Genomic DNA, 24,850 nt, shown 5'->3' on the forward strand with positions numbered 1-24,850 from the left:
TGCGGGCGCTACGCAAACGCAGCCCTGCCACTGACTACCGAACAAACAGAGTGGCGGGTTTAAACACTGCATCGGGAAAACGAACGGAGCTCGATTTTCTTGCCCTTTAGCTCTGCGCCTCATGACATTTAAACGTTAATTCATTCTTCAAGAATTTTCAGACACCAGGTTCCAACACTCAGAATGCAAGGCACCAATCCAACTTTGAACCCCAGATGAGAGGGCAACCACAAGCTGCGCCAGCAAGGTGTTAAACATCGCTCTGCATCAAATTCAGACTTCACATTGCCTGACGCTGCATTTTAAAGAATCTCTGAAGCAAGCCACTCGGCCTGGGCCGTTTATGATAGCCCACCACCCCAATTCATCTCAGCCCGTCAACCCCTTCCATTCACAGGATGTGGGCGTCGCTGGCAAGGCCAGCTCTTGTTGCCCGTCCCTTATTACCCCCTGAGCTGAGTGGGCTCGCCAGGCCACTTCACAGGGGCGGTTAAGGGTCAACCACATCGGCTGTGGGGTCCGGAGTCACGTGTAGGCCTAGACCGGGGTAAGGACGGCAGATTTCCCTCCCCTAAAAGGGGGCATGAGTGACCCAGGTGGGGTTTTTAATGACGATTGATGGTCACCATCACAGAGACGAGCTTTGCAATTCCAGGTTTATTAATTGAATTTCAATTCCACCAGCTGCCATGGTGGGATTTGAACCCATGGACACTCCCCTCCCCTCCCCTCCCCTCCCATCCACTCCCCTCTTCTCCTCTCCCTCCCTTCCCCTCTCCTCCTCTCCCCTACTCTCCCCTCCCCTCTCCTCCTCTCCCCTCCCCTACCCTCCCCTCCCCTCCTCTCCCCTCTCTTCCCCTCCCCTCTCCTCCTCTCCCCTCCCCTCTCCTCCTCTCCCCTCCCCTCCCCTCTCCTCCCCTCCCCTCCCTCCCTCCCCTCCCCTCCACTCCCCTCTTCTCCTCTCCCTCCCTTCCCCTCTCCTCCTCTCCCCTACTCTCCCCTCCCCTCTCCTCCTCTCCCCTCCCCTACCCTCCCCTCCCCTCCTCTCCCCTCTCTTCCCCTCCCCTCTCCTCCTCTCCCCTCCCCTCTCCTCCTCTCCCCTCCCCTCCCCTCTCCTCCTCTCCCCTCCCCTCTCCTCCTCTCCCCTCCCCTACCCTCCCCTCCCCTCCTCTCCCCTCTCTTCCCCTCCCCTCTCCTCCTCTCCCCTCCCCTCTCCTCCTCTCCCCTCCCCTCCCCTCTCCTCCTCTCCCCTCCCCTCTCCTCCTCTCCCCTCCCCTCCCCTCCTCTCCCCTCCCCTCTCCTCCTCTCCCCTCCCCTCTCCTCCCCCCTCCTCTCCCCTCCCCTCCCCTCTCCTCCTCTCCCTTCCCCTCTCCTCCCCCCTCCCCTCCCCTCCCCTCCCCTCTCCTCCTCTCCCCTCTCTTCCCCTCCCCTCCCCTCCTCTCCCCTCCCCTCCCCTCCCAGAGCATTAGCCTGGATTACTAGTCCAGTGATATTACTGTATGCCAACATTTCCCTCACCCCGAGCAAGATATTTCTCCCTCACGTATTTATCCAGCTTTCCCCTTAAATGTATCTGTACGGTTCACCTCAGGGAGCGAGTTCCACATTCTCCCCACCCACTGGGTAAAGAGCTTTCTCTCCTTCCTTGCCTGTAGATATATGAGTTGGGCCTAATATCTCAAGCTCTCCATAACGTTAAGGGCGCTCATGTTGGATTTCAGCTTTCGATGGGTTGAACAACAAGCCACTCCCCTTCCCTGGGAACAATATATTTAGACAGCGTCAGGCGGCCTGACATGCTGGTAGGTAGCTCGACACGAGAAACATTGAGGCACCCTCAAGGAGCGACACCGTCAAGTTGGCAAGTGAGGACCACTTTGAAACTCCTGTCGGTTTTAGGAAGCCTTGGCGAAGGCTAAGTTTTGTGCCTTTTCTGGAGATAACCTTCCCTTCAGTAGGCAGAGGCTGAATGATTGGGGACCTCTTCTCGCTTTCACGCCAGCACACTCCAACGGCACTACAGACCGACGATACCAAAGCTGCCAAAGCTACCAAAGAGTCACGGGCCAGTTGTGGACTGGACAGAGACCTGTGTAGAAGCAAGCATGGAGTTACCTCAGGAGTCGTGAGGGGTGAAGGCCAGAGGTGGGGCGGTAGGTGGGGAGGCTTTATCATTTTTTTGGTTGTCACTCCATGCCCAGCAGCCTCTGCGGCTACCTCTGAACTCTTTCCGGAGAGGCAGTCCGAGCTGGGAAACTTCCCGGCTCCCGCTCTCCACCTCTGGGGTGAAAGCCCAGCCCCTGTCCTTTGAAAGTTTCTCCTTGAAGTCCAGAGTGGGCTTGTGTGATCGAAGGAGGGTTTATCCGACTGATTAGCGGAATAGATGTTCCCAGAAGGAGCATGTCCTCACACGGGTAATTGAATCCCAAACTGTGATTCTCAACGTTGCTGTGGGACAGGGTCCCCGGCAACGATTCCATCGGCTGTTACAGCAAGTTCGAAACTTCACTATCCCAGCGCCACCCCCACCTCTTTCTCCCTCTCCCTCACACTCCGGCGCTACCCCACAAAGCAAAACCAGCACCCGCAATAATATCGTGTCTCCCAAAGCGTCTCAGAGCCCCCTGCGCCCTACGGTGCGCTTCTTGAATGCAGGGAACGCGGCAGCCAATTAGCGCACAGCAAGCTCCCGCAAACAGCAACGCGGGGCGGGACGCTCGGACAAACGTAAAATGACGCGCGATGGTGTCTGGCGAGCATCCCACCGTCATCACAGAATCACACAGTGCAGAAGAGGCCCTTCGGCCCATCGAGTCTGCACCGACACGTGAGAAACACCTGACCTACCTGCCTAATCCCATTTACCAGCACTTGGCCCACAGCCTTGAATATTATGACGTGCCAAGTGCTCATCCAGGTACTTTTTAAAGGATGTGAGGCAACCCACCTCCACCACCCTCCCAGGCAGCGCATTCCAGACCCTCACCACCCTCTGGGTAAAAAAGTTTTTCCTCACATCCCCCCTAAACCTCCTGCCCCTCACCTTGAACTTATGCCCCCTCATGACTGATCCTTCAACTAAGGGGAACAGCTGCTCCCTATCCACCCTGTCTATGTCCCTCATAATCTTGTACACCTCGATCAGGTCGCCCCTCAGTCTTCTCTGCTCCAACGAAAACAACCCAAGTCTATCCAACCTCTCTTCATAACTTAAATGTTTCATCCCAGGCAACATCCTGGTGAATCTCCTCTGCACCCCCTCCAGTGCAATCACATCCTTCCTATAATGTGGCGACCAGAACTGCACAAAGTGCTCCAGCTGTGGCCTCACCAAGGTTCTATACAACACCAACATGACCTCCCTACTTTTGTAATCTATGACTTGATTGATAAAGGCAGGTGTCCCATGTGCCTTTTTCACCACCCCACTAACATGCCCCTCCGCCTTCAGAGATCTATGGGCACACACGCCAAGGTCCCTTTGTTCCTCAGAACTCCCTAGTGTCATGTCATTCATTGAACACTTCCCTGTCACTCGCGTGATATTTTGGTAGGCACGTGTGTGAGCGAGGGAGTTGGCAGCACTACCGCCGACAATTAACGGGCCTATTAAGCATTAATTAAATGAATTTTTTCGCTGCCCGTCGAACCTTACGGTGGAGCAGACAGTGGGTAAGGCCACAAGTGGCCCGTGGATTTTTTTTGTGAAATCTCATCCACGGGTGGGACGAGGTTTCAGTGATTTTAAAAAAGGATTAAAAATGTTTCAGGCTAGTCTGTAACCCGTACCCTGCTCATGCGGCAGAGTCACATTGAGGGGACATCTTATTAACGTTTTTAAATTCTTTATTTTTTTTTTTATGTTCGAGGAAAGGCTTCAGCCCCCCCGGAGGCGGCTCTGGGCTCCAGGGAGCTTTCGCTGAGCGCACCCACACCCAATTCCACGTGCGCCCTGCTCTCCCTTCCCCCCCCGCCCCCCCCCCCCACGCGGAGCGGCGCTAAGCGCCAAGCGCACGAGTTCACGGCCATCCGGCGTGAAATGGCGGCCCGTGGCCTGATTCCGCGGGTGGTCCTGCCAAGCCCTCCCGACGGCCGGAAAATCCCGCCCGTGATTCCTCTCCCCTCCCCTCCCCTCCCCCTCCCCCATTCGTTCACGGAGGTGGGTGTCGCTGGCTGGGCCCAGCATTTATTGCCCATCCCTAATTACCTCCTTCAACTGATCTCGGCCATTTCAGGGGGGCGGTTAAGAGTCAATCACATTGGCTGTGGGGTCTGGAGTCACGTGTAGGCCCAGACCGGGTAAGGAGGGCAGATTTCCTCCCCTAAAGGGGGCATTAGTGAACCAGATGGGGTTTTTACAACAATCGGTGATGGTCGCCATGGTCACCATCACTGAGACTGGCTTCATAATTCCAGGTTTATTAACTGAATTTAAATTCCACCAGCGGCCGTGGTGGGATTTGAACCCGTGTCCCTCAGAGAATGAGCCTGGGACTCTAGAACAGTGATATTACCACAATGTCACAATCTCCGCCACCCCTACCCCCCCAAACCCCTCAACCCCCGAGGCTAAGGGCAAATAGGGACCACGATGCCAGGGGAGAGCTCCCCTGCTCTTCCTTGACATGACGCTGTGGGATTTTTCCCATCCACATGAGGTGGTGGACGCGATCTCGATTTCAGGTGAAAGTAGGCGCCAGCGTCAGTCCAGCTCCCCCTCAGCATTGCGCTGGGGCGTGTCGGCCTAGATTACTGGGCGGGGGTGGGGGGTGGGGGGGTGGGGTTTGGGGTAAGATCTGCACCCACCACCTTGACCAATCAGCAACCAACGGCCTACATCAACTTGCTGTCCCACACCCCCCCCACCCCCCACACCCCCTGCGCTCCCGGCACCGTCCACTGACACGCCCTCGCTGGGTGCTTGCAGGCCCGATAGAGCCGCCGGCTAGTCCCAGTGACGGGGGGGGGGGGTGGGGGTTCCCACTCGGCCCTCGTTCAGCCCGCCCCGCCGTGCGTCAAGAGGGCGCGGAGCGGGCTGTCTCCACGCCGACGCCGCTTCTGGGAGGGCCCAGCCCCCCCCCCACCCCTTGAATCGACCCCTTGCCGAAACGAAAGGCCAATCCTGCGGCCTCCCACTCTAGCCCCCATTCTCCCCTGGGGTTTCCGGCTGGCTCCGTTCCCTCGACCCCCCACCCCCCCCCTCCCCCTCACAATCGGCAGGGTTTTGAACATGGGAGCTCGGGGGCCCGCTTAAGCCACTTTTCCCGGCCTATTTTCCAGGTGCCATTTCCCACCCTTCTGGCGGCCTACCCTCTCCAGGCTGCTCTCGCCTCCCTGTTCCCCCCCCACCTCCACTTACGTGAGGAAGGGAGCCACCATGCCCCAATGAGCCTCAGAGTAAAGGGAAGACCTTTTAGAACAGAGATGAGGAGAAACTTCTTTAGCCAGAGAGTGGTGAATCTATGGAATTCATTGCCACAGAAGACTGTGGAGGCCGGGTCATTGAGTGTATTTAAGAGCGAGATAGATAGGTTCTTGATTGGTAAGGGGATCAAAGGTTACGGGGAGAAGGCGGGAGAATGGGGTTGAGAAACTTATCAGCCATGATTGAATGGCGGAGCAGACCCGATGGGCCAAAGGGCCTAATTTCTGCTCCTATGTCTTATGGTCTCATGACTTGATAGGGTAAATAAGGAGAGGCTGTTTCCCAGTTGCAGGAGGGTCAGTGACCAGAGGGGACACAGATTGAAGAGAATCGGTAAACAGCAGGATGTCGAAGGGCTGTCTGGCCTATACGCCTGCCCCAGTTGTTTTATTACTTTACCTTGTTACCGCTGGCCGGAGGGTTAGACGGCCGAGGTCCTACAGGGCGCAGAGGTTATGCTGGAAGTGTAAGAAACACCGGTTCTAGGGCGCTGCGTGATGGGAAGGATGCGCACGTTAACATACGAATTCGGAGCAGGAGTAGGCCGCTCGGCCCCTCGAGCCTGCCCCGCCCTTCAATAAGGCCATGGCTGACCCGATCGTAAGCTCAGCTCCACAGTCCTGCCTACCACCCTGATAACTCATGGGCGATTACAGCGCACAAGGAGGCCATTCGGCCCATCGTGCAGAGAGGGAGAGGTCAGGGGTCAGCACCTCGATGGGTTCATCGGAGAGACTGGGGAGAGGAGGCTAGAATATCGCAAGGGGGTGAGCACGGAGGACATGGGAGGGATCCCAAATAGCGGAGGGGATAGGGAACAAATCACTGGGGAAGGTAGCAAGTTAGCTCGGGGAGGGGCTGGGGGGAGAGCACTCCGGCTGCCCTTGACCCACAAGCAGTGCTGGAAAGTCACATTACCTCTTTCTCGCAGCAGCCCTCGCCTGCCTTTAGCTGCTGTGTTACCCCCCAGATCTGGAATATGTGGTCGGCCAGAAATAAAGCTGGAGCGTGGAGAAAATGCAAGGCCTGTTGCCTCATTAAAACATTTAAATGAGGGACTAATTTCCTGGGGACCTGTCACAATTTAAAATGGAAGATCAGGGCAGGTCGGGCCTCATAGACTCGTAGACGTCTACAGCACAGAAGGAGGCCATTCGGCCCATCCTGTCTGCACCCTAGAGGCTATGGCAAGGCAAGCGAATATCTAAATACTTCATCCAGAGATGACCAGAGACCCGGAGATGACCAGAGACCCAGAGATGACCAGAGACCCAGGGTAACACCCTGGGGTCCCGGGTTTGAATCCCACCACAGCAGATGGTGGAAACCGAATTCAATAAGAATCTGGAATTAAAATTCTAATGATGACCACGAATCCGATTGTTGTAAAAACCCCACCTGGTTCACTAATGTCCCCTTTAGGGGGAAGGAAATCTGCCGTCCTTACCCTGGTCTGGGCCTCTACCTGACTCCAGACCCCACGGCAATGCAGCTGACCCTTAAACGCCCCTCTGAGGGGGCCAAGCCAGCCACTCATCTCAAGGAGCAATTAGGGATGGGGCAACGAACGCTGGGCCCTGCGCCAGCCATGCCCACATCCCCGTGAACGAATAACGCAGAAGGAACCGGGTAGCCCTTTCAACAGGCCAGTACAGGCACGATGGGCCCAATGGCCTCCTTCTGCGGGCTGGGGGAGGCGGGGGGGAGGGCAAGTAAAATTTGAAAAAAAGGGCAGCGGTGGCATCGGAGACTCGGACGGAGGGGAACCGGAAGATACCACGGCCCTGATAGGGAAGTTGATTGAAAGGCGATAAAAATCTCTCAGAGAGAATACGAGGAGTGAAAGGGTTGCATTCCCTGTGCTCGGCTTCAGGGAGCATTAATCATCTAATGGACAATCGGACGAGCTGTGGAAACAGTGCATCTTTTAAAACACCGCGGACTGAATGCCCCAGTCGGTGCCATATTAAATGCTTTTATATTTTACTCTTAAACTCCATGACTATCATTCCCGGTAACATTTGTAAAATTGTACATCGGTCACTGTCTGGCGTCTCTGATTATTTTTCCACTTAAGGTGGAAAGGGCGGTTCCCCCAACGGCCTTGGAGGTGCTCCGAGTGGTTGTGAGCCCCTCGCGCCATTCCAAGGAGGAAGGGGTACCCCAGGGTTCCAGCCCCGGCGAGCGAGCTGAGTCCGGTCAGGCGCAAACTGAGGTGCTGCAGCTCAGTGTCAGCCGAGCCTCGCATGCAGGCCGCGGGTGTGCCCATTACCCAAGCCGGCACTCCCAGCACCGAGGGAGTGCTGCGCTGTCGGAGGGTCAGTACTGAGGGAGTGCTGCGCTGTCGGAGGGTCAGTACTGAGGGAGTGCTGCGCTGTCGGAGGGTCAGTGCTGAGGGAGTGCTGCGCTGTCGGAGGGTCAGTACTGAGGGAGTGCTGCGCTGTCACAGGGTCAGCGCTGAGGGAGTGCTGCACTGTCGGAGGGTCAGTACTGAGGGAATGCTGCACTGTCGCAGGGTCTGTGCTGAGGGAGTGCTGCACTGTCAGAGGGTCAGTACTGAGGGAGTGCTGCACTGTCAGAGGGTCAGTACTGAGGGAATGCTGCACTGTCGGAGGGTCAGCACTGAGGGAGTGCTGCACTGATGGAGGGTCAGTACTGAGGGCGTGCTGCTCTGTCAGAGGGTCAGCACTGAGGGAGCGCTGCACTGTCGGAGGGTCAGTACTGAGGGAGTGCTGCACTGTCGGAGGGTCAGTACTGAGGGAGCGCCGCACTATCGGAGGGTCAGTACTGAGGGAGTGCCGCACTGTCGGAGAGTCAGTACTGAGGGAATGCTGCACTGTCGGAGGGTCAGTACTGAGGGAGTGCTGCTCTGTTGGAGAGTCACTACTGAGGGAATGCTACACTGTCGGAGGGTCAGTACTGAGGGAATGCTGCACTGTCGGAGGGTCAGTACTGAGGGAGTGCTGCACTGTCGGAGGGTCAGTACTGAGGGAGTTCTGCACTGTCGGAGGGTCAGTACTGAGGGAGTGCTGCACTGTCGGAGGGTCAGTACTGAGGGAGTTCTGCACTGTCAGAGGGTCAGTACTGAGGGAGTGCTGTACTATCAGAGGGTCAGTACTGAGGGAGTGCTGCACTGTTGGAGGGTCAGTACTGAGGGAGTGCTGTACTGTCAGAGGGTCAGTACTGAGGGAGTGCTGCACTGTCGAAGGGTCAGTACTGAGGGAGTGCTGTACTGTCAGAGGGTCAGTACTGAGGGAGTGCTGTACTGTCAGAGAGTCAGTCTTTCACATCAGAAGTTAAACATGTCAGCCCTCTCAGGTGAATGTTCAATTCCGCAAGCATGTTTTTAAAAAATTATTTGTTCGCGGGATGTGGGTGTCGCTGGCTGGCCTAACATTCTTATTGCCCATCCCTAATTACCCCTTGAGAAGGTGATGGTGAGCTGGCTTCTTAAGCTGCAGCAGTCCGTGCCGAAGAAGCGCAGAGGGGCGTTCCCCACCCCCAACGCCCCCCACCACCCCCCCCCCCCAACCCCCCGACCACCCTCCGGGGTCCTGGGGCCAATATCTATTCCTCAAGCAACTACATGTAAAAACCAGCTGGCCCAGGCCGGAATGTTCCGGCCCCCTCGCCCACCGACGGGGTCCCGGTCCCGCCAAGGCAGATCGACTTCTGAACGGCTCGCCGCATTCTCTGGCCCCGGCAGGGTTCCGCTCGGGGAGGGGAGGGGGGGGCAGGGGGTTGACGATTGCATTTCTGTTTGCGGGATCTTGCTGTGCGCAAGTCGCCTGCCCCTGCACTTTATAAAAAGCCCTTCTTTGGCTGTAAGTCTCTGCGGGCAGTTTTGATGTCCCTTTGCCCCCCGGCCGCCCTGGTTACCCTCTCTCACCCCCACCCCTACACCCTCCCCTGCACCCCCCCCAACTCCCCCCCCGCCCCCCCACCGCACCCTGGGGTCCGGCCCACAAACCCGCCCCCTCGTGTCCGAGGGATACAGACTTGAAAGGGTCAGCCTGGCGGGCAACCAGTGTCGCTAACCAGGTTCTGGCCAGAGAACAGAGAAACACCATCGGCTCCTCCTGTCATACTGTAAGACCGCTGGCTATTCCAGAATGCAAAGGTGACACTCCACCCACCTCCTTGTTCCCCGCACCCATCCCCACCCCCTGCCCCAAAACCCCCGGACACTTCTCTCTCCAGCAGATCGTCTTTTCAAACCCCTCTCCCGTGTCCCCTCCACCATCGCCACCCACAATGTGCTCATGGACACCTTTGCCCATAGGTTTGAGACAACCCGGACAGCAGCCTCTGCCCTCCCTCTTGCCCTCCCCCAGCCCGGCCAAACTCCCCCTAAGTCACCCTGCCACCCGGCGCGCTCCAGCCCTAACCCTGAACTCGTGCCCACCTCTCGGTTCCCCCCTCCCACCTCCCCCCCACCGTGCCCTCCCCAAGTTCGTCTGGTCCATGGGAGCCGCACCCTATTCCCTCGGTCCTGTTCCCGCTAAACTCAATCTCCCCCCTCCTGTTCCCCGCGTTCGTCGACTGTACAAACGGTTCTTTCTCTTCGTCCCTCTCTCTCTCGAATCTTCCGTCACCGCCTCCCTCCTCAAAATCCCAACCCGTGTCCCCACCATCCATGCAAATTACCTCCCCACCGCTCCACCACCAACCTCTAACCTCCCATTCCTCTCCGAAGTCCTGGAGCAAGTTGTCACCTCCCTAACCTGATCACATCTTACCCAGTACTCCACGCTTCAATCCCTCCAATCAGGTGTTCGGACCTCCCACACGACCCAAACAGCCCTTAACAAAGTCACAAATTACACCCACTGTGATTGTGACAAAGGTAAACCTTCCCTCCTCGTCCTTCTTGTCCTGTCTGCAGCCTTTGATACGGTTGACCCCACCATCCTCCTCCAACTCCTCTCCGCTGCTGTCCAGTTGGGTGGGACTGCTCTCACCTGGTTCCGTTCATATCTATCTAATCGTGGCCAGGGAATCGCTCTCAATGGCTTTTGTTCCTGCTCTCACCCCGTTACCTCTGGTACCCCCCCAAGGTTGTTTCTCATCTATAACCAGCCTTGGGTAACATCATCCTGAAGACACAGTGATGGTTTTCACATGAACGCTGACGACACCCAGTTCCTCCCTCACCAACACCATCTCTCGACTCCTTCGCTGTGGCTAAATTATCAGGGCTGCTTATCCGACATTCAACACTGGATGGGCAGCAAGTTCCTCCAATTAAATATTGGGAAGACTGAAGCCATTGCAGCTGACCGGGTTGTCTCAAACCTAGGGTACAAAGGTGTCCACGAGCTCTTCGCACCCACTCCGAGCTCTGCTCCCTAGCTACCGACTCCACCCCTCTCCCTGGCTACAGTCTAAGGCTGAACCAGACTGTTCACAATTCTGGTCTCGTGTTTGACCCGGAAGATGAGTTCCTGCCCTCATATTCACGCCACCTCTAAGACCCCCCCATTTCCACCTCGGTAACATCGCCCATCTTCAACCCTGCCTCAGCTTATCTGCTGCTGAGACCCTCATCCATGCTTTCGGAATCCTTTAGGCTCGACTATCCCAATGCGCTCCTGGCATTCTACCCTCCGTAAACTTGAGGGCATCCAAAACTCTGCTGCCCCTTGACCTAACTTGCAGCAAAACCCATTCCCTTATCACCCACCTTGTATTACATGGGCTTTGGATCAATTAAGCAACATTTTGATTTTAAAATTCCCATCTATGTTTTCAAAACCCTCCACGGCCTCGCCCCCTCCCTATCTAGCAGAGCAGGCTCAAGAGAACGAATGGCCACCTTCTGCTTCTATTCCTTATTTTTTAAGTTGGTATCTCTGTATAGTGTTCAATAAAATGCCGCACATAAGGCTACTTAATAAGATAAGAGATATTGGGGGTAGTATGTTAGCATGGATAGAGCATTGGCTAACTAGTAGAAGACAGAGAGTTGGATACAGGTTGCATTTTCAGGATGGCAACCTGTAACTAGTGGAGTGCCACAGGGATCAGTGCTGGGGCCACAATTATTTACAATATATGTTAATGACTTAGATGAGGGAAATGAATGTACTATCACCAAGTTTGCGGATGATACAAATATAGGTGGGAAGGCAAGTGGTGAAGATGACACAAGGAGTCTATAGAGGGATATAGACAGGTTAAGTGAGTGGGCAAAAACTTGGTAGATGGAATATAATGTGGGAAAATGTGAGGTTATGCACTTTGGCAGGAAGAATAGAGGAGCTGAATATTATTTAAATAGAGAAAGACTGCAGAAAGCTGCAGCACAGAGGGATTTGGAGGTCCTCATACATGAATCACTAAAAGCTAGCATACACGTTCAGCAGGGAATAGGGAAGGCAAATGGAATGTTGGCCTTTATTTAAAAGGGAATGGAGTATAAAAATAGGGAAGTCTTGCTAAAACTATACAAGGCACTAGTTAGACCACACCTAGAATACTGTGAGCAGTTTTGGTCCCCTTATCTAAGGAAAGATGTACTGGCATTGGAGGCAGTCCAGAGAAGGTTCACTAGGTTGATCACAGGTATGGAGGGATTTTCTTATGAGGAGAGGTTGAGTAGGTTGGGCCTGTACTCATTGGAGTTTAGAAGGATGAGAGGTGACCTTATTGAAACATATAAGATTCTTAGGGGGCTTGACAGGGTTGAAGCTGAGAGGTTGTTTCCCCTTGTGGGAGAGTCTAGGACCAGAGGGCACAATCTCAGAGTAAGGGGTCACCCATTTAAGACAGAGATGAGGAGGAATTTCTTCTCTCAGAGGGTAGTGAATCTGTGGAATTCTTTACCGCAGAGGGCTGTAGAGGCTGGGTCCTTAAGTATATTCAAGGCTGAGATAGACAGATTTTTGATCAGTAAGGGAATCAAGGGTTATGGGGAAAAGGCAGGAAAGTGGAGTTGAGGCTTATCAGATCAGCCATGATCTCACTAAATGGCAGAGCAGACTCGATGGGACGAATGGCCCACTTCTGCTCCCACGCTTTATGGTCTTGGGGTCTTAACCCTCCGGGATCCTTGCGCTCCTCCAATTCTGGCCCCTCGCGCATCCCCGATTTTAATTGCCTGGGCCCCTGAGCTCAGGAATCCCCTCCTTTACATCTCTCCACCTCACTGTCCTCCCTTCGGACACTCATTCAAACCTTTCTCCTTCACCCAGGTTTTCCGGCCCTCTGACCGAGTATCTCCTCGCGCGGCTCGGGTAACATGCTTTGTTTGATCGCGCTCCCCTGAGGGCCTTGTGTGGGGGTGGGGGGTAGGGAGGGGAGGGGGGTGGGGGGGCGTTCCATTAAGTGAAAGGCGCTACGTAAGTTGTTGTTGTAAAGTGCTTCCGAGTGTCCCGAGGTTGCGAACGTCGACGCGAATCCTTTTTTATCCCCCTCCCCTCCCTCCCCCCTCCCTCCCTCTCTCAGTTCCCACTCCCCACTTCCCCCCCCACCCCCACCACACCCTCATGTACGAGGGAGCAGGAGAGGTAGGAAATTCGGATTTCACCTTGGGAACATATCGACGCTGAATAAACACGAGCGCTGCTGGCAGCTGATCCAAACAACCTGTACCACGTGGACCCGCCCCGAGTTATTCTGAGCAGAGCCGGGGCTGGGTTTAATCTGCCCTGCCCCTCGTGTCAGCTCCGTTTAGCTGGACAGACCCTGCCTCTTGCAGCTGTCGCGCTCCCAGAGATTCAAGTACATCATCAAGGCTGACACTCCAGTGCCAACGCTGAGCTTCAGCCGTGTTATCTTTCGGGTGGAATGTTAAATTGGGCCTCTCTCTCTCTCTCTCTGCCCACCCCCCCACCTCATCTGACAGCTCATTTAACAAAACGTATCTCATTGACCAGAAACTGAACTGGACCAGCCATATAAACACTGTGGCTACACAAGAGCAGGTCAGAGACTGGGAATCCTGCGGCGAGTAACTCACCCCCTGACTCCCCAAATCCTGTCCACCATCTACAAGGCACAAGTCAGGAGTGTGATGGAATACTCTCCACTTGCCTGGATGAGTGCAGCTCCCACAACACTCAAGAAGCTCGACACCACCCAGGACAAAGCAGCCCCGCTTGATTGGCTCCCCATCCACAAACATTCACTCCCTCCACCACCGACGCACAGTAGCAGCAGTGTGTGTACCATCTACAAGATGCGCTGCAGCAACTCACCAAGGCTCCTTCGACAGCACCTTCCAAACCCATGACCTCTACCATCTAGAAGGACAAGGGCAGCAGACACATGGGGCACACCACCACCTGCAAGTTCCCCTCTGAGCCGCTCACCATCCTGACTTGGAAATATATCGGCCGTTCCTTCACTGTCACTGGGTCAAAATCCTGGAACTCCCTCCCTAACAGCGCTGTGGGTGTACCTACACCCCAGGGGCTGCAGCGGCTCAAGAAGGCGGCTCGCCCCCCACCTCCTCAAGGGGGCAATTAGTGCTGTTAGGGAGGGAGTTCCAGGATGAGGCGATTGACTGCTGCCAGCCCATCCGTTCAGCCACGGGGACATCCCCGGACTCAAGCCAAGCATGTGCCAGGCCCAAGGCCCGGGCAGTGGTGAGTAGAGAGCCTGTCAGGCCTGACCCCGTGCGTGGAACCGAAGCCTCCTGCAGTAGGACAAATCAGTGGCAAAACACCCGTCGGAAAGGCCTGGCCCGGGAGGCTGGGATGGAGGCCTGGTTTACGGGATGATCACGGAACATGCAGGAGGGTTGGTCACCCCTGCAGCACCAGCGGCACCCTCGATCCTGCTCTGCCGTGGCTGATCTGGCCTTGGCCTCAAATTCCACTCTCCTGCCTGTCCCCCCGCACCCCCCCCCCCCACCCCCCACCCACCCCACCAATAGCCCCCGACTCCCCTATACTTCCCGAACCCACCTACCTCAGCCTCAGATGTACTCTGAGCCCCCACACTCTTCGCGATAGAGAATTCCCAAAATCCACCGCCCTCCGGAAGGAGAAATCCCTCCCCCCGACTCCTTCCTAAACGGCCGACACCTCCCGATTCCCCCCAGTTCTCGGAACCGCCGACGGGAACAGCCGGATACCTCGGGATCCAACGGCGCACCGTCACAGAGGAGGCCGTTCGGCCCACTGAGCCGGGTGCCGGCTCTTTCGAGGCCGCCCGGCTCATCGCGTGGCCCCGCCCTGCCCTTTCCCTTTTCTGCCCCGTCCCCTTCAAGTCGCCATCCACTTCCCTTCGGAACGCCAAGGCCGAATCCGCGCCCATCCCGGTTTCAGATTGTGTCAACGGGGGCTGCGCTGAAATTCCCACAAAAACCCCTTTGCCTGAAAGGGAAAGTGTTGAAAGGGAATTGGACTCGGATTCGCAGGAGTTCAGAAGGAGGAGAGGTGATCTGACTGAGACCTACAAGATTCTGAAAGGGGTGTGACAGGGTGGGTTCTGAGGGATTGTTTCCGGTGGTCGGGGGAATCTAAAACACGGGGGTGGGGGGGCCCAGTCTCAGGATAAGGGTCCCGATCGTTTAGGACTGAGACGAGGAGAAATTTCTTCACTCAGGTGGGCTTTGGGATTCTTTGGGATTCTCTACCCAGGGGGCTGCGGACGCTCCAACAGCGGATACGTTGAAGGCTGCGGGACAGACAGATTTTTTTTTGGCGGTCTCTGAGGGGATGAAGCGATATGGGGGAGCGGGCGGGAAGGTGGGAGTTGAAGGCCCGGGGTCAGCCATGGGGCGTGTTGAATGGCGGAGCAGGCTCCGATGGGGGCCTTGCACTGCCCCTATCCCCCCACCAACACCGCCCCCCCACCCGCACCCCCACCCCCGCTGCCTTGTGGATGTTGCCTGAGGTGAACGCAGACTAGCGGGATGCAAGTTTTTAAACTGATCAGTCACCCAAGGCCGTGGGGTTGATGCCTGTGTGGCCGATTAAAGGCGACGCCTCTGATTTTCTCTCTGCTAATTTCAAAGCAGTTTTTTCCCTCATGAGCCTTAAACGTGACAGATGGGGGATTTATATGAAGTTGTTAAGGGGGGCGGGTGGGGGGGGGGGGGTGGTGTAGAGGGAGGTGGGGGGGGTGGGGCGCATTAAAAACAGGGCATGATGGGAATTAAACCGGGCCAGCCAAATAACTTACTCAAAAGCAAACTCAATTCAAAAGCATAAAGATGAAAGGTTCTCCTTTTTTAAAGTAAAAAGCACCTGTCACGTCCTTAATGAAATTCACTCCTGCCCTGTCTCTTATTAGACTTTAAAGAATTCTCTGACCACAAGGGATTTTGCTGATTCAGAGCGTTTCTTCAGAATAAACCTGGGAACAGACCAAATTAACTGGATCTCGGCAGGAAAAAGGCAGCAGGAGGGAGGAACAATATTGTGTCACCTTGCACTGTTTGGAAATTTCTCAATATCATTTCCAGGCACTAAAACCTAACTAAAAAAGCCCCCTGGCAGAAGGTTTAAGATTTCCAGAATACTTGCCAGCTACAGATATCTCCAAGCTACGGGACAAGTGTCATGATTCTCACCTGAAGCTACAAATCTAACCGAACTGGGCCGGCCATATAAACACTGTGGCTACAAGAGCAGGTCAGAGGCTGGGAATCCTGCAGCGAGTGACTCACCTCCTGACTCCCCAAAGCCTGTCCACCATCTACAAGGCACAAGTCAGGAGTGTGATGGAATACTCTCCACTTGCCTGGATGAGTGCAGCTCCCACAACACTCAAGAAGCTCGATACCATCCAGGACAAAGCAGCCCCGCTTGATTGGCACCTCATCCACAAACATTCACTCCCTCCACCACTGACGCACAGTAGCAGCAGTGTGTGTACCATCTACAAGATGCACTGCAGCAACTCACCAAGGCTCCTTCAACAGCACCTTCCAAACCCACAACCTCTACCATCTAGAAGGACAAGGGCAGCAGACACATGGGAACACCGCCACCTGCAAGTCCCCCTCCAAGTCACTCACCATCCTGAAGCCGTTCCTTCACTACCACTGGGTCAAAATCCTGGAACTCCCTCCCTAACAGCACGGTGGGTGTACCTACACCACAGGGACTGCAGCGGCTCAAGAAGGCGGCTCACCACCACCTTCTCAAGGGGGCAATTTGGGATGGGCAATAAATGCTGGGCCCAGCCAGCGATGCCCACATCTTGTGAATGAACAGATTTTTAAAAATCCTATAGCAGAAGGCACATTACTCCCTGAGTAGCAGGCGAAGGACATCTAAGACCATAATAAGACCATAAGACATAGGAGCAGAAATTAGGCCATTCGGCCCATCGAGTCTGCTCCGCCGTTCAATCATGGCTGATAAATTTCTCAACCCCATTCTCCTGCCTTCTCCCCGTAACCTTTGACCCCCTTACCAATCAAGATAAGACCATAAAACATAGGAGCAGAAATTAGACCACTTGGCCATGGTGCTGGGTGTGAAGCTCACCTCCTGAGGCAAGTTACGTGGTGTTTACAAGCAGAGAAACAGGCCATTCAGCCCACCTGCTCTACGCCAGCCTCCTCCCATCACCCCCCCCCAGCCTCTCTTCATCTCAGCCCATCACCATACCCTTCTATTCCTTTCTCCCTCATGCGTTGAGCCAGCTTCCCCCTTGACTGTCTCTCCACTATTCACCCCAGCCACTCCCACCTTCTCCCCAAACCCCGGGTAAAGCCCTTTCTCCTGAATTCGGGATTGGATTCATCCGGGACTGTCTTAGGGAGCCAGCGTTTTCCAGTAGTGGGGGGGCGGTGACGGGCAGAGAGGTTGGGGCAGGGTCAGGGGTCAGGGGTGGTGGGTGGGTGGGGGGGAGGGGAGGGGGGTGTGCGGGGCGGGGAGATTGGGGCAGGGTCGGGGGGTGGGGGGGAGGGGATGGGGGTGTGAGGGGCGGGGAGATTGGGGCAGGGTCTGAGGGGGGGAGGTGGGGGGAAGAGGGTAGGAAGCAGCAGCCAGGGGCTTCGAGGACAAGAACAAGGGCGAGCAAAAAAAGGCTTCTACCCCTGCACAAGGCTGCTCCCAGTAATCGCTCGTCCTGTGTCCCTCCCACTCTGCTACAAAAAACTGCAATCGCTTCTCGATGTGATTAGGCCTGAGAGGAGCCGGGGCTTATGTGTTTATCATTCCTGAGCATGTGGCTTTATAAGGCAGACCTTCCACTCTCCCTGCTTGCTGTTTGCCTTTCTTCTCCACTACCAAAGAGGACCTCACAACCTCAATCTTCCGTATTGCCTGGCGACTGTAGGAGCAGAGAGGGGCCCTGCTCACCCCACGGCATTTGGCTGAAGCTTTCGCTTTCCACGGGGTGTGCACACACGCTCTTTTTAAATAGATTTTCAGATGGCGAGGTCGCTGAGATCCCTGCTATTTGACAGGGCAACCTTCACAGGAACCTAATTTTTCTCCCAGCCCATCTCGAGGCAGGGCCAGCGATTTATTTTTTCGCGGGGATGTGGGTGTCGCTGGCCGGGCCCAGCATTTATTGCCCATCCCCTAAATGCCCCTCGAGAAGGTGGGGGTGAGCCGCCTTCTTGAGCTGCTGCAGTTAATGTGGTGAAGGTCCCTTGAGAAGGTGGGGGTGAGCCGCCTTCTTGAGCCGCTGCAGTCCATGTGGTGTAGGTACACCCACAGCGCTGTTGGGGAGGGAGTTCCAGGATTTTGACCCAGCGACAGTGAAGGAACGGCCGATATATTTCCAAGTCAGGATGGTGAGTGACTAGGAGGGGAACTTGCAGGTGGTGGTGTTCCCATGTGTCTCTTGCCCTTGTCCTTCTAGGTGGTAGAGGTCATGAGTTTGGAAGGTGCTGTCAAAGGAGCCTTGGTGAGTTGCTGCAGTACATCTTGTAGATGGTACACACACTGCTGCTACTGTGCGTCGGTGGTGGAGGGAGTGAATGTTTGTGGATGTGATGTCAATCTAGCGGGGCTGCTTTGTCCTGGATGGTGTCGAGCTTCGTGAGTGTTGTGGGAGCTGCACTCATCCAGGCAAGTGGGGAGTATTCCATCACACTCCTGACTTGTGCCTTGTAGATGGTGGACAGGCTTTGGGGAGTCAGGAGTTGAGTTACTCGAGGCAGGATTCCCAGCCTCTGACCTGCTCTTGTAGCCACAGTATTTATATGGTTGGTCCAGTTCGGTTTCTGGTCAATGGTAACCCCCAGGATGTTGAGAGTGGGGGATTCAGTGATAGTAATGCCATTGAATGAAAAGGGAAAGCAGTTAGATTCTCTCTTGTTGGAGATGGTCATTGGCTGGCACTTGTGTGGTGTGAATGTTACTTGCCACTTATTCTGCTGCCTGAAGAGCAGCTGGCAGAGCCACATTGTTCTGATAACACTGCTCAGAGTAGAAGTATTTGCAGCATCTCTTCCTGCTCCGTATAACACAGATTTGACAGGGCTAAAGCCTTGAGAAGGATGGGTCACTCCCCAGTGCCTCACTGAAATGTTCCTTAGTCAAGCATGACTGAGGCAAGCTATTCATCTTGGACAGCATCATAGCTGGTCTTTACCGGTTCCCTGCTCTGAAGAAGCATCATACTAGACTCTTGTGTTTGTCTGTCCACAGATGCTGCCAGACCTGCTGAGTCTTTCCAGCACTTTTTGCTTTTATATTGGTCCCTGGTCTGGCCACATCTGGAATTTGAAATTTAAAATGCCTTCCATGGCCTCCTCACCATTCACCCATTATCCGCCATGGGCAGACCTCAGGAGCCATGGTGAGATGAAATAAAATAAAGTTCTAAATGTCTATTACGGACTTCACTATATTAAAAAAACATTATTTCCCAAAGCCGTTTGGAACTCCCCAAACTCAGTCAGTGCTGAGTGCTGGGGGGTGGGGCAGGGGGGTGGGGGTGGTTGGGGGGGGATGTGTGGCGGGGTGGGTTGGGGGGGCGGTTGATTAAAATGCCCAACTCAGTTCTCTACAGCTTCATCATGGTTGTTTTTATTGAACATTTGGCCCTCTAGTCCTCGCTCCTCACACCCCCCTCAGCCCCCAACCTGCTCCCCATGCCCACCCCTGCCCATGGCTTCTTATAGCCCCTATGCTAACTTAGTGCCTGCTCATAGCCTCCCACCATCACCATTTGCTCTTACACCTTCCATGCCAACTCACCCATTATCCACTATGGGCAAACCTCAGGAGCCATGGCGAGATGAAGTAAAATGTCTATTACAGACTTCACTATATTCAAAAAATACTCCCGTACATGAAAGCCCATCTAAATCTCCTCAAACACTTAATCCCATACAAAACAAACATTTCTATTCAGAACCCCTCATAAAAGGCAGTTAATCCTTTAATAGCCTCATTGAGCTGTCAATTAAACTTTGAACTTACCACACCTACTGTGGTAATGATAGGTTGTGGAAGTCAGCCAAGCATTAATAGTGCTATAATTATACCACTTAGGATTATGTCAACAAATAGCTAACAAAACTGCTAGAGCATCTTTTTTCAACTCTCGTGGACACAGGCAGGCAGTTTTTTCTTTCAATTTGTAAAGGGAAAAGCATTTAAATGATTTGACAGCTTGATGGTTCTACAGACTTTATCGGTCCTTCAAAAGTATTTACAACATCTTGAAAGATTTGAAACACCCAGTCTGCAAGATAAGGCCCCTTGGCTGCAGTGAAAATGGGATCAATGACCCTGCCGAGCATGCGTTTCCCACATGTGGGAGTGACATCCCGTCCGCATTTCCGCATTCCTCCCCACCCCCACCACCAGCGAAAATAGGATCTGTCAGAATAGCTGACCGCTGTTTTTCAAGGTCCCAGGAATCTCCACAAATCCAGCCCTTAATCTCTGGAATTCCCTCCATTAATCTTGCCATCTCTCTCTATTCCTTTAAGATGTTCCTCAAAAGCTAGTTCTTTGGTCAACCTCTCCTAATAACCCCTTATGTATGACTGTTGTTTGATGACTGTGGAATGTTTTGGGATAATTTCACTATGGTAAGCGTGCGAAATAAATGCAAACTGCGACTTCAGTGCTGCAATAACGTGACTTTCAGACACACACCCAGTTCCAAGACCCGGTTAACTTTTAACTGACCTTCTCAGACCTCAGATGTTAAAGGGAGATGTAGGAATGACTTCAGACAGGACATGCGCTAACACACACACACACACACACAAACACACACACATACACACACACACATACATATATATATATACACATACACACTCATACACATACACACACGAACACACACACACATACACATACATACGAACACACACAAAAACATACATACACAGGCACACAAACACACACATACACATACATACAAACACACATACACAAACACACACACAAACACACATACACACACACAAACACACATACACAAACACACACACACACACACACTCATACATATATATACACACATACACACTCATACACACACACACATACACACACACACATACATATACACACAGACATACAAACACACAAAAACATACATACACAGGCACACAAACACACACATACACATACATACAAACACACATACACAAACACACACATACACACACACAAACACATACACAGGCTCACAAACATGTACGCACACAGACTCTCAGCTTGGCAGCTGGACGTTTGAGAATTAAAGAGACCAGCTTGAAATCTTTTTGGGGTCTGGGTATTTTTTTTGAATGACCCCATTCCCTCAGCCTGGAACCGATCTGATTCACAGGCTTCTGGCGTTGAGTCAATGTTAGTGAACCTGACAGGATTGAGCCACATTGTCCACATGATGTGCAGCAGCGACACTGACTCGACGAGACAAACAGGCAAAAACAAAAACAGAATTACCTGGAAAAACTCAGCAGGTCTGGCAGCATCGGCGGAGAAGAAAAGAGTTGACGTTTCGAGTCCTCATGACCCTTCGACAGAACTTGAGTTCGAGTCCAAGAAAGAGTTGAAATATAAGCTGGTTTAAGGTGTGTGTGTGGGGGGGCGGAGAGATAGAGAGACAGAGAGGTGGAGGGGGGTGTGGTTGTAGGGACAAACAAGCAGTGATAGAAGCAGATCATCAAAAGATGTCAACGACAATAGTACAATAGAACACATAGGTGTTAAAGTTAAAGTTGGTGATATTATCTAAACGAATGTGCTAATTAAGAATGGATGGTAGGGCACTCAATATATAGCTCTAGTGGGGTTTTTTTTATATAATGACCCAAACCTCCCTGTCGCTTGCCATTTCAACACTCCACCCTGCTCTCTTGCCCACATGTCTGTCCTTGGCTTGCTACATTGTTCCAGTGAAGCCCAACGCAAACTGGAGGAACAACACCTCATCTTCCGACTAGGGACTTTACAGCCTTTCGGACTGAATATTGAATTCAACAACTTTAGGTCATAAGCTCCCTCCCCCATCCCCACCCCCTTTCTGTTTCCCCCTTCCCCCTTTTTTTTCCAATAAATGATAAAGATTTTCCTTTTCCCACCTATTTCCATTATATATATAAAAAAAAACCCCACTAGAGCTATACCTTGAGTGCCCTACCATCCATTCTTAATTAGCACATTCGTTTAGATAATATCACCAACGTTAACTTTAACACCTATGTGTTCTATTGTACTATTGTCGTTGACATCTTTTGATGATCTGCTTCTATCACTGCTTGTTTGTCCCTACAACCACACCCCCCACCCCCCCTCCAGCTCTTTCTCTCTCTATCTCTCCGACCCCCACACACCTTAAACCAGCTTATATTTCAACTCTTTCTTGGACTCGAACTCAAGTTCTGTCGAAGGGTCATGAGGACTCGAAACGTCAACTCTTTTCTTCTCCGCCGATGCTGCCAGACCTGCTGAGTTTTTCCAGGTAATTCTGTTTTTGTTTTTGTTTTGGATTTCCAGCATCCGCAGTTTTTTTTTTTTGTTTTCGAGACAAACAGGCAACTGGGAGCGGAAGGCACTCTCCGGACAGGATGGGAGAGGGGGAGACTTAAGTCCCCGACTCGCTCCCCCTCCAGCATCCAAAGCAACCTCCCCCCACCGCAAGTCACGTCTCTTCCAGGGGGATATCCATTTCACTGCAAAATCCGGCCGAGTCATCGGGAATATTTACCACGCTTGGAACCTCAAACCTGTCAGGATATTTGTGCAAGTGTAAAGACCCTGGCCAGAATTTTATACCCCCCCCCCACCCACCACCAAAGCCTCGCCACCTCCAGGCGGCCGGGGGGGGGGCGGGGGGCGGGGGTCTAAGCGTGAAATCGCCGGGATGGGATTCCCTCCGGGTTCGCGCCCGCCCCGACCTCGCTGGCACGGGGCACGGGCACGGGCAAGGCCTCGGACGGGAAGCCCAACCTTTGCCCCAGTTGGGGGCCCTTAGGTGGCCCAATTAAAATGGGTCGTTTCCTGACCAGCCTCGATTTTGCGTCTGACTTGGGGACTGGAGCTCCGTTTTGGGGAGGGAGGGAGGGAGGGGGGAGGGGGGGGGCGAGATGGGGATCACTCAAAAAATAAAGAAAGTTAGATCTCGGGTGGGGACCGGGGTGGGGGGGGTGGCGGGGCCGGGGAGGGGCGGGGGCAGGGCCGCGGGGGGCGGGGCTAGGGGGCGGGGCCGCGGGGCGGGGCCGCGGGGCGGGGCCGCGGGGCGGGGCCGCGGGGCGGGGCCGCGGGGCGGGGCCGCGGGGCGGGGCCGCGGGGCGGGGCCGCGGGGCGGGGGCAGGGCCGCGGGGAGGGGCGGGGGCAGGGCCGCGGAGGGCGGGGGCGGGGGCGGGGCCGCGGGGTGGGGTGCAGGGGCAGGGGCGGGGCCGCGGGGCGGGTAGTGGGGGGGGGAGAGGAGGGACACCTGCATCTGAAGCTCCCTTCCGGCTGGGGTTGCCCTCCCCTTAAGCCCGGGACATCGCCTCCCTCCCTCCCTCCCCACCCCCTGGCCGATTCCCCCCATACCTCAATCGCCATCCCGCCACTCTCGTGACCTCCGACCCCTTTCCTACCCTCCCCCCCCTCCCCCACACGGGGACCCTTGGCACTTAACCTGGTCCCAGTCCTTCGTCTCAGGCGGCTCCCTGCAGTTCCTCTTCCAGCCACCGCAGCGCTGTTGCCGCAGGGGCTGGAGAGCCGCTGGCCAATCAGATTGGCCGGCAGCCACCCAAAAGTTGACAGCACAGAAGGAGGCCGTACGGCCCATCTTGTCCATGCCAGCCCGAGGACGCCCAGGTGCCCTTTCTGATCCCACCTTCCTACAGCCGGCCCACAGCCCTCCAAGACGGGACTCCCTCCTGAGTGAGGCCACTTCCTGCCAACCAACGCTTATTTGGCGGTAAAATCAGCGGGGATGTGTTCCCTGTCAACTCCACCCTAAAAATTCAGGCCACTGAGCCTTCCTTGCTCTCTCCCACACCTCTCCTAACACCGGACCGGTGTGTCCATCACCTCCTACCTCCAGCCGGCTGCAGAACACAGTCAGGCAGAAGAAGACCGGGCAGCAGTGATTGACAAAGACCTGCTTGTGCCACATTTGATTAAGTATCCCTTGCTTCTGCAGCGGGGCCTAGGGCAGGTGGACCCAGAGCCCCTCCTCAAATCAAGGCAACATGAGGCAAACTCACAGGGCGAATGTGAAAGCAACATTGAATTACGTTGATCACGCAAGCACAGAAACCGGCCATTCGGCCCATCTGCTTCATGCTGGTGTTTAGGCTCCCCGTGAGCCTCTTCCCACCCCCTCTTCATCTCACCCCATCCTCCTATTCCTTTCTCCCTCATGTGTTTATCCAATGCCCCCTTACATAAATCTATGCTATTCACCTCAAACATTCCCTGTGGAAGGGTGCTCCTGTCTCAGCACTCTCTAAGGAAGTTTCTCCTGAATTCTCAGTTGGATTTATCAGTGACTATTTTAAATTGATGGCCATAGATCTGGTCCCCCCCTACCCACTAACAACCTCCCACCCCTCCCCCCACCACCTGTTGTAGTCTGGGTTCTTTCGATGTTCCAATGATGAGATCTTGAGGTTTGTATATTTGAACATGAACCATTTATTGTTAGTCTTTAACTATTTACAGGTCCCAGATTACTGTCATTGTGCTGTGCCTCTATGCAGTCTCTCGAGACTGTTCTTTTAGTCTATTACCATGTGACTCTATACATCATACCATGGGCAGTGCCGTTCTCCAGTCCCATGGTAACCCTTGCTCTGCTGAGCACCTTTACATTACAATGGCATGCAAGACACATACAACAAAATACAACACCACCCTCCCCCCGCCCAACAAGTGGAAACATCTCTACACCTACCCTATCAAAACCCTTTCATAACAGGTCACCCCCCAGTCTTCTCTCCTCTAGAGGCTTGTCTTTCCTGGCAGGTATAACCTTGCAGTTCTGGTATTATCCTTGTAAATAATTCCCTTGCGCTCTCTCCAGTGCCTCAACACCCTTGTTAAAAAT

The 24,850-nt window shown here is 54.2% G+C and overlaps 1 protein-coding gene across 2 annotated transcripts in view; it reads right to left on the bottom strand.

Moving 5' to 3' along the window:
- The window catches only part of LOC121272973 (neurexin-2-like), a 2,565,635-nt gene that overhangs the window by 1,499,144 nt on the left and 1,041,641 nt on the right, over positions 1–24,850 (bottom strand). For both annotated transcript variants that reach the window (XM_041179880.1, XM_041179879.1), the window contains exon 17: positions 9,012–9,024. In XM_041179880.1, coding sequence (XP_041035814.1) covers positions 9,012–9,024 — 13 coding nt within the window. The remainder of the gene's footprint in view (positions 1–9,011; positions 9,025–24,850) is intronic.

Source organism: Carcharodon carcharias, chromosome 37 (genome assembly GCF_017639515.1).
Source record: "Carcharodon carcharias isolate sCarCar2 chromosome 37, sCarCar2.pri, whole genome shotgun sequence".
NCBI lineage: Eukaryota > Metazoa > Chordata > Chondrichthyes > Lamniformes > Lamnidae > Carcharodon > Carcharodon carcharias.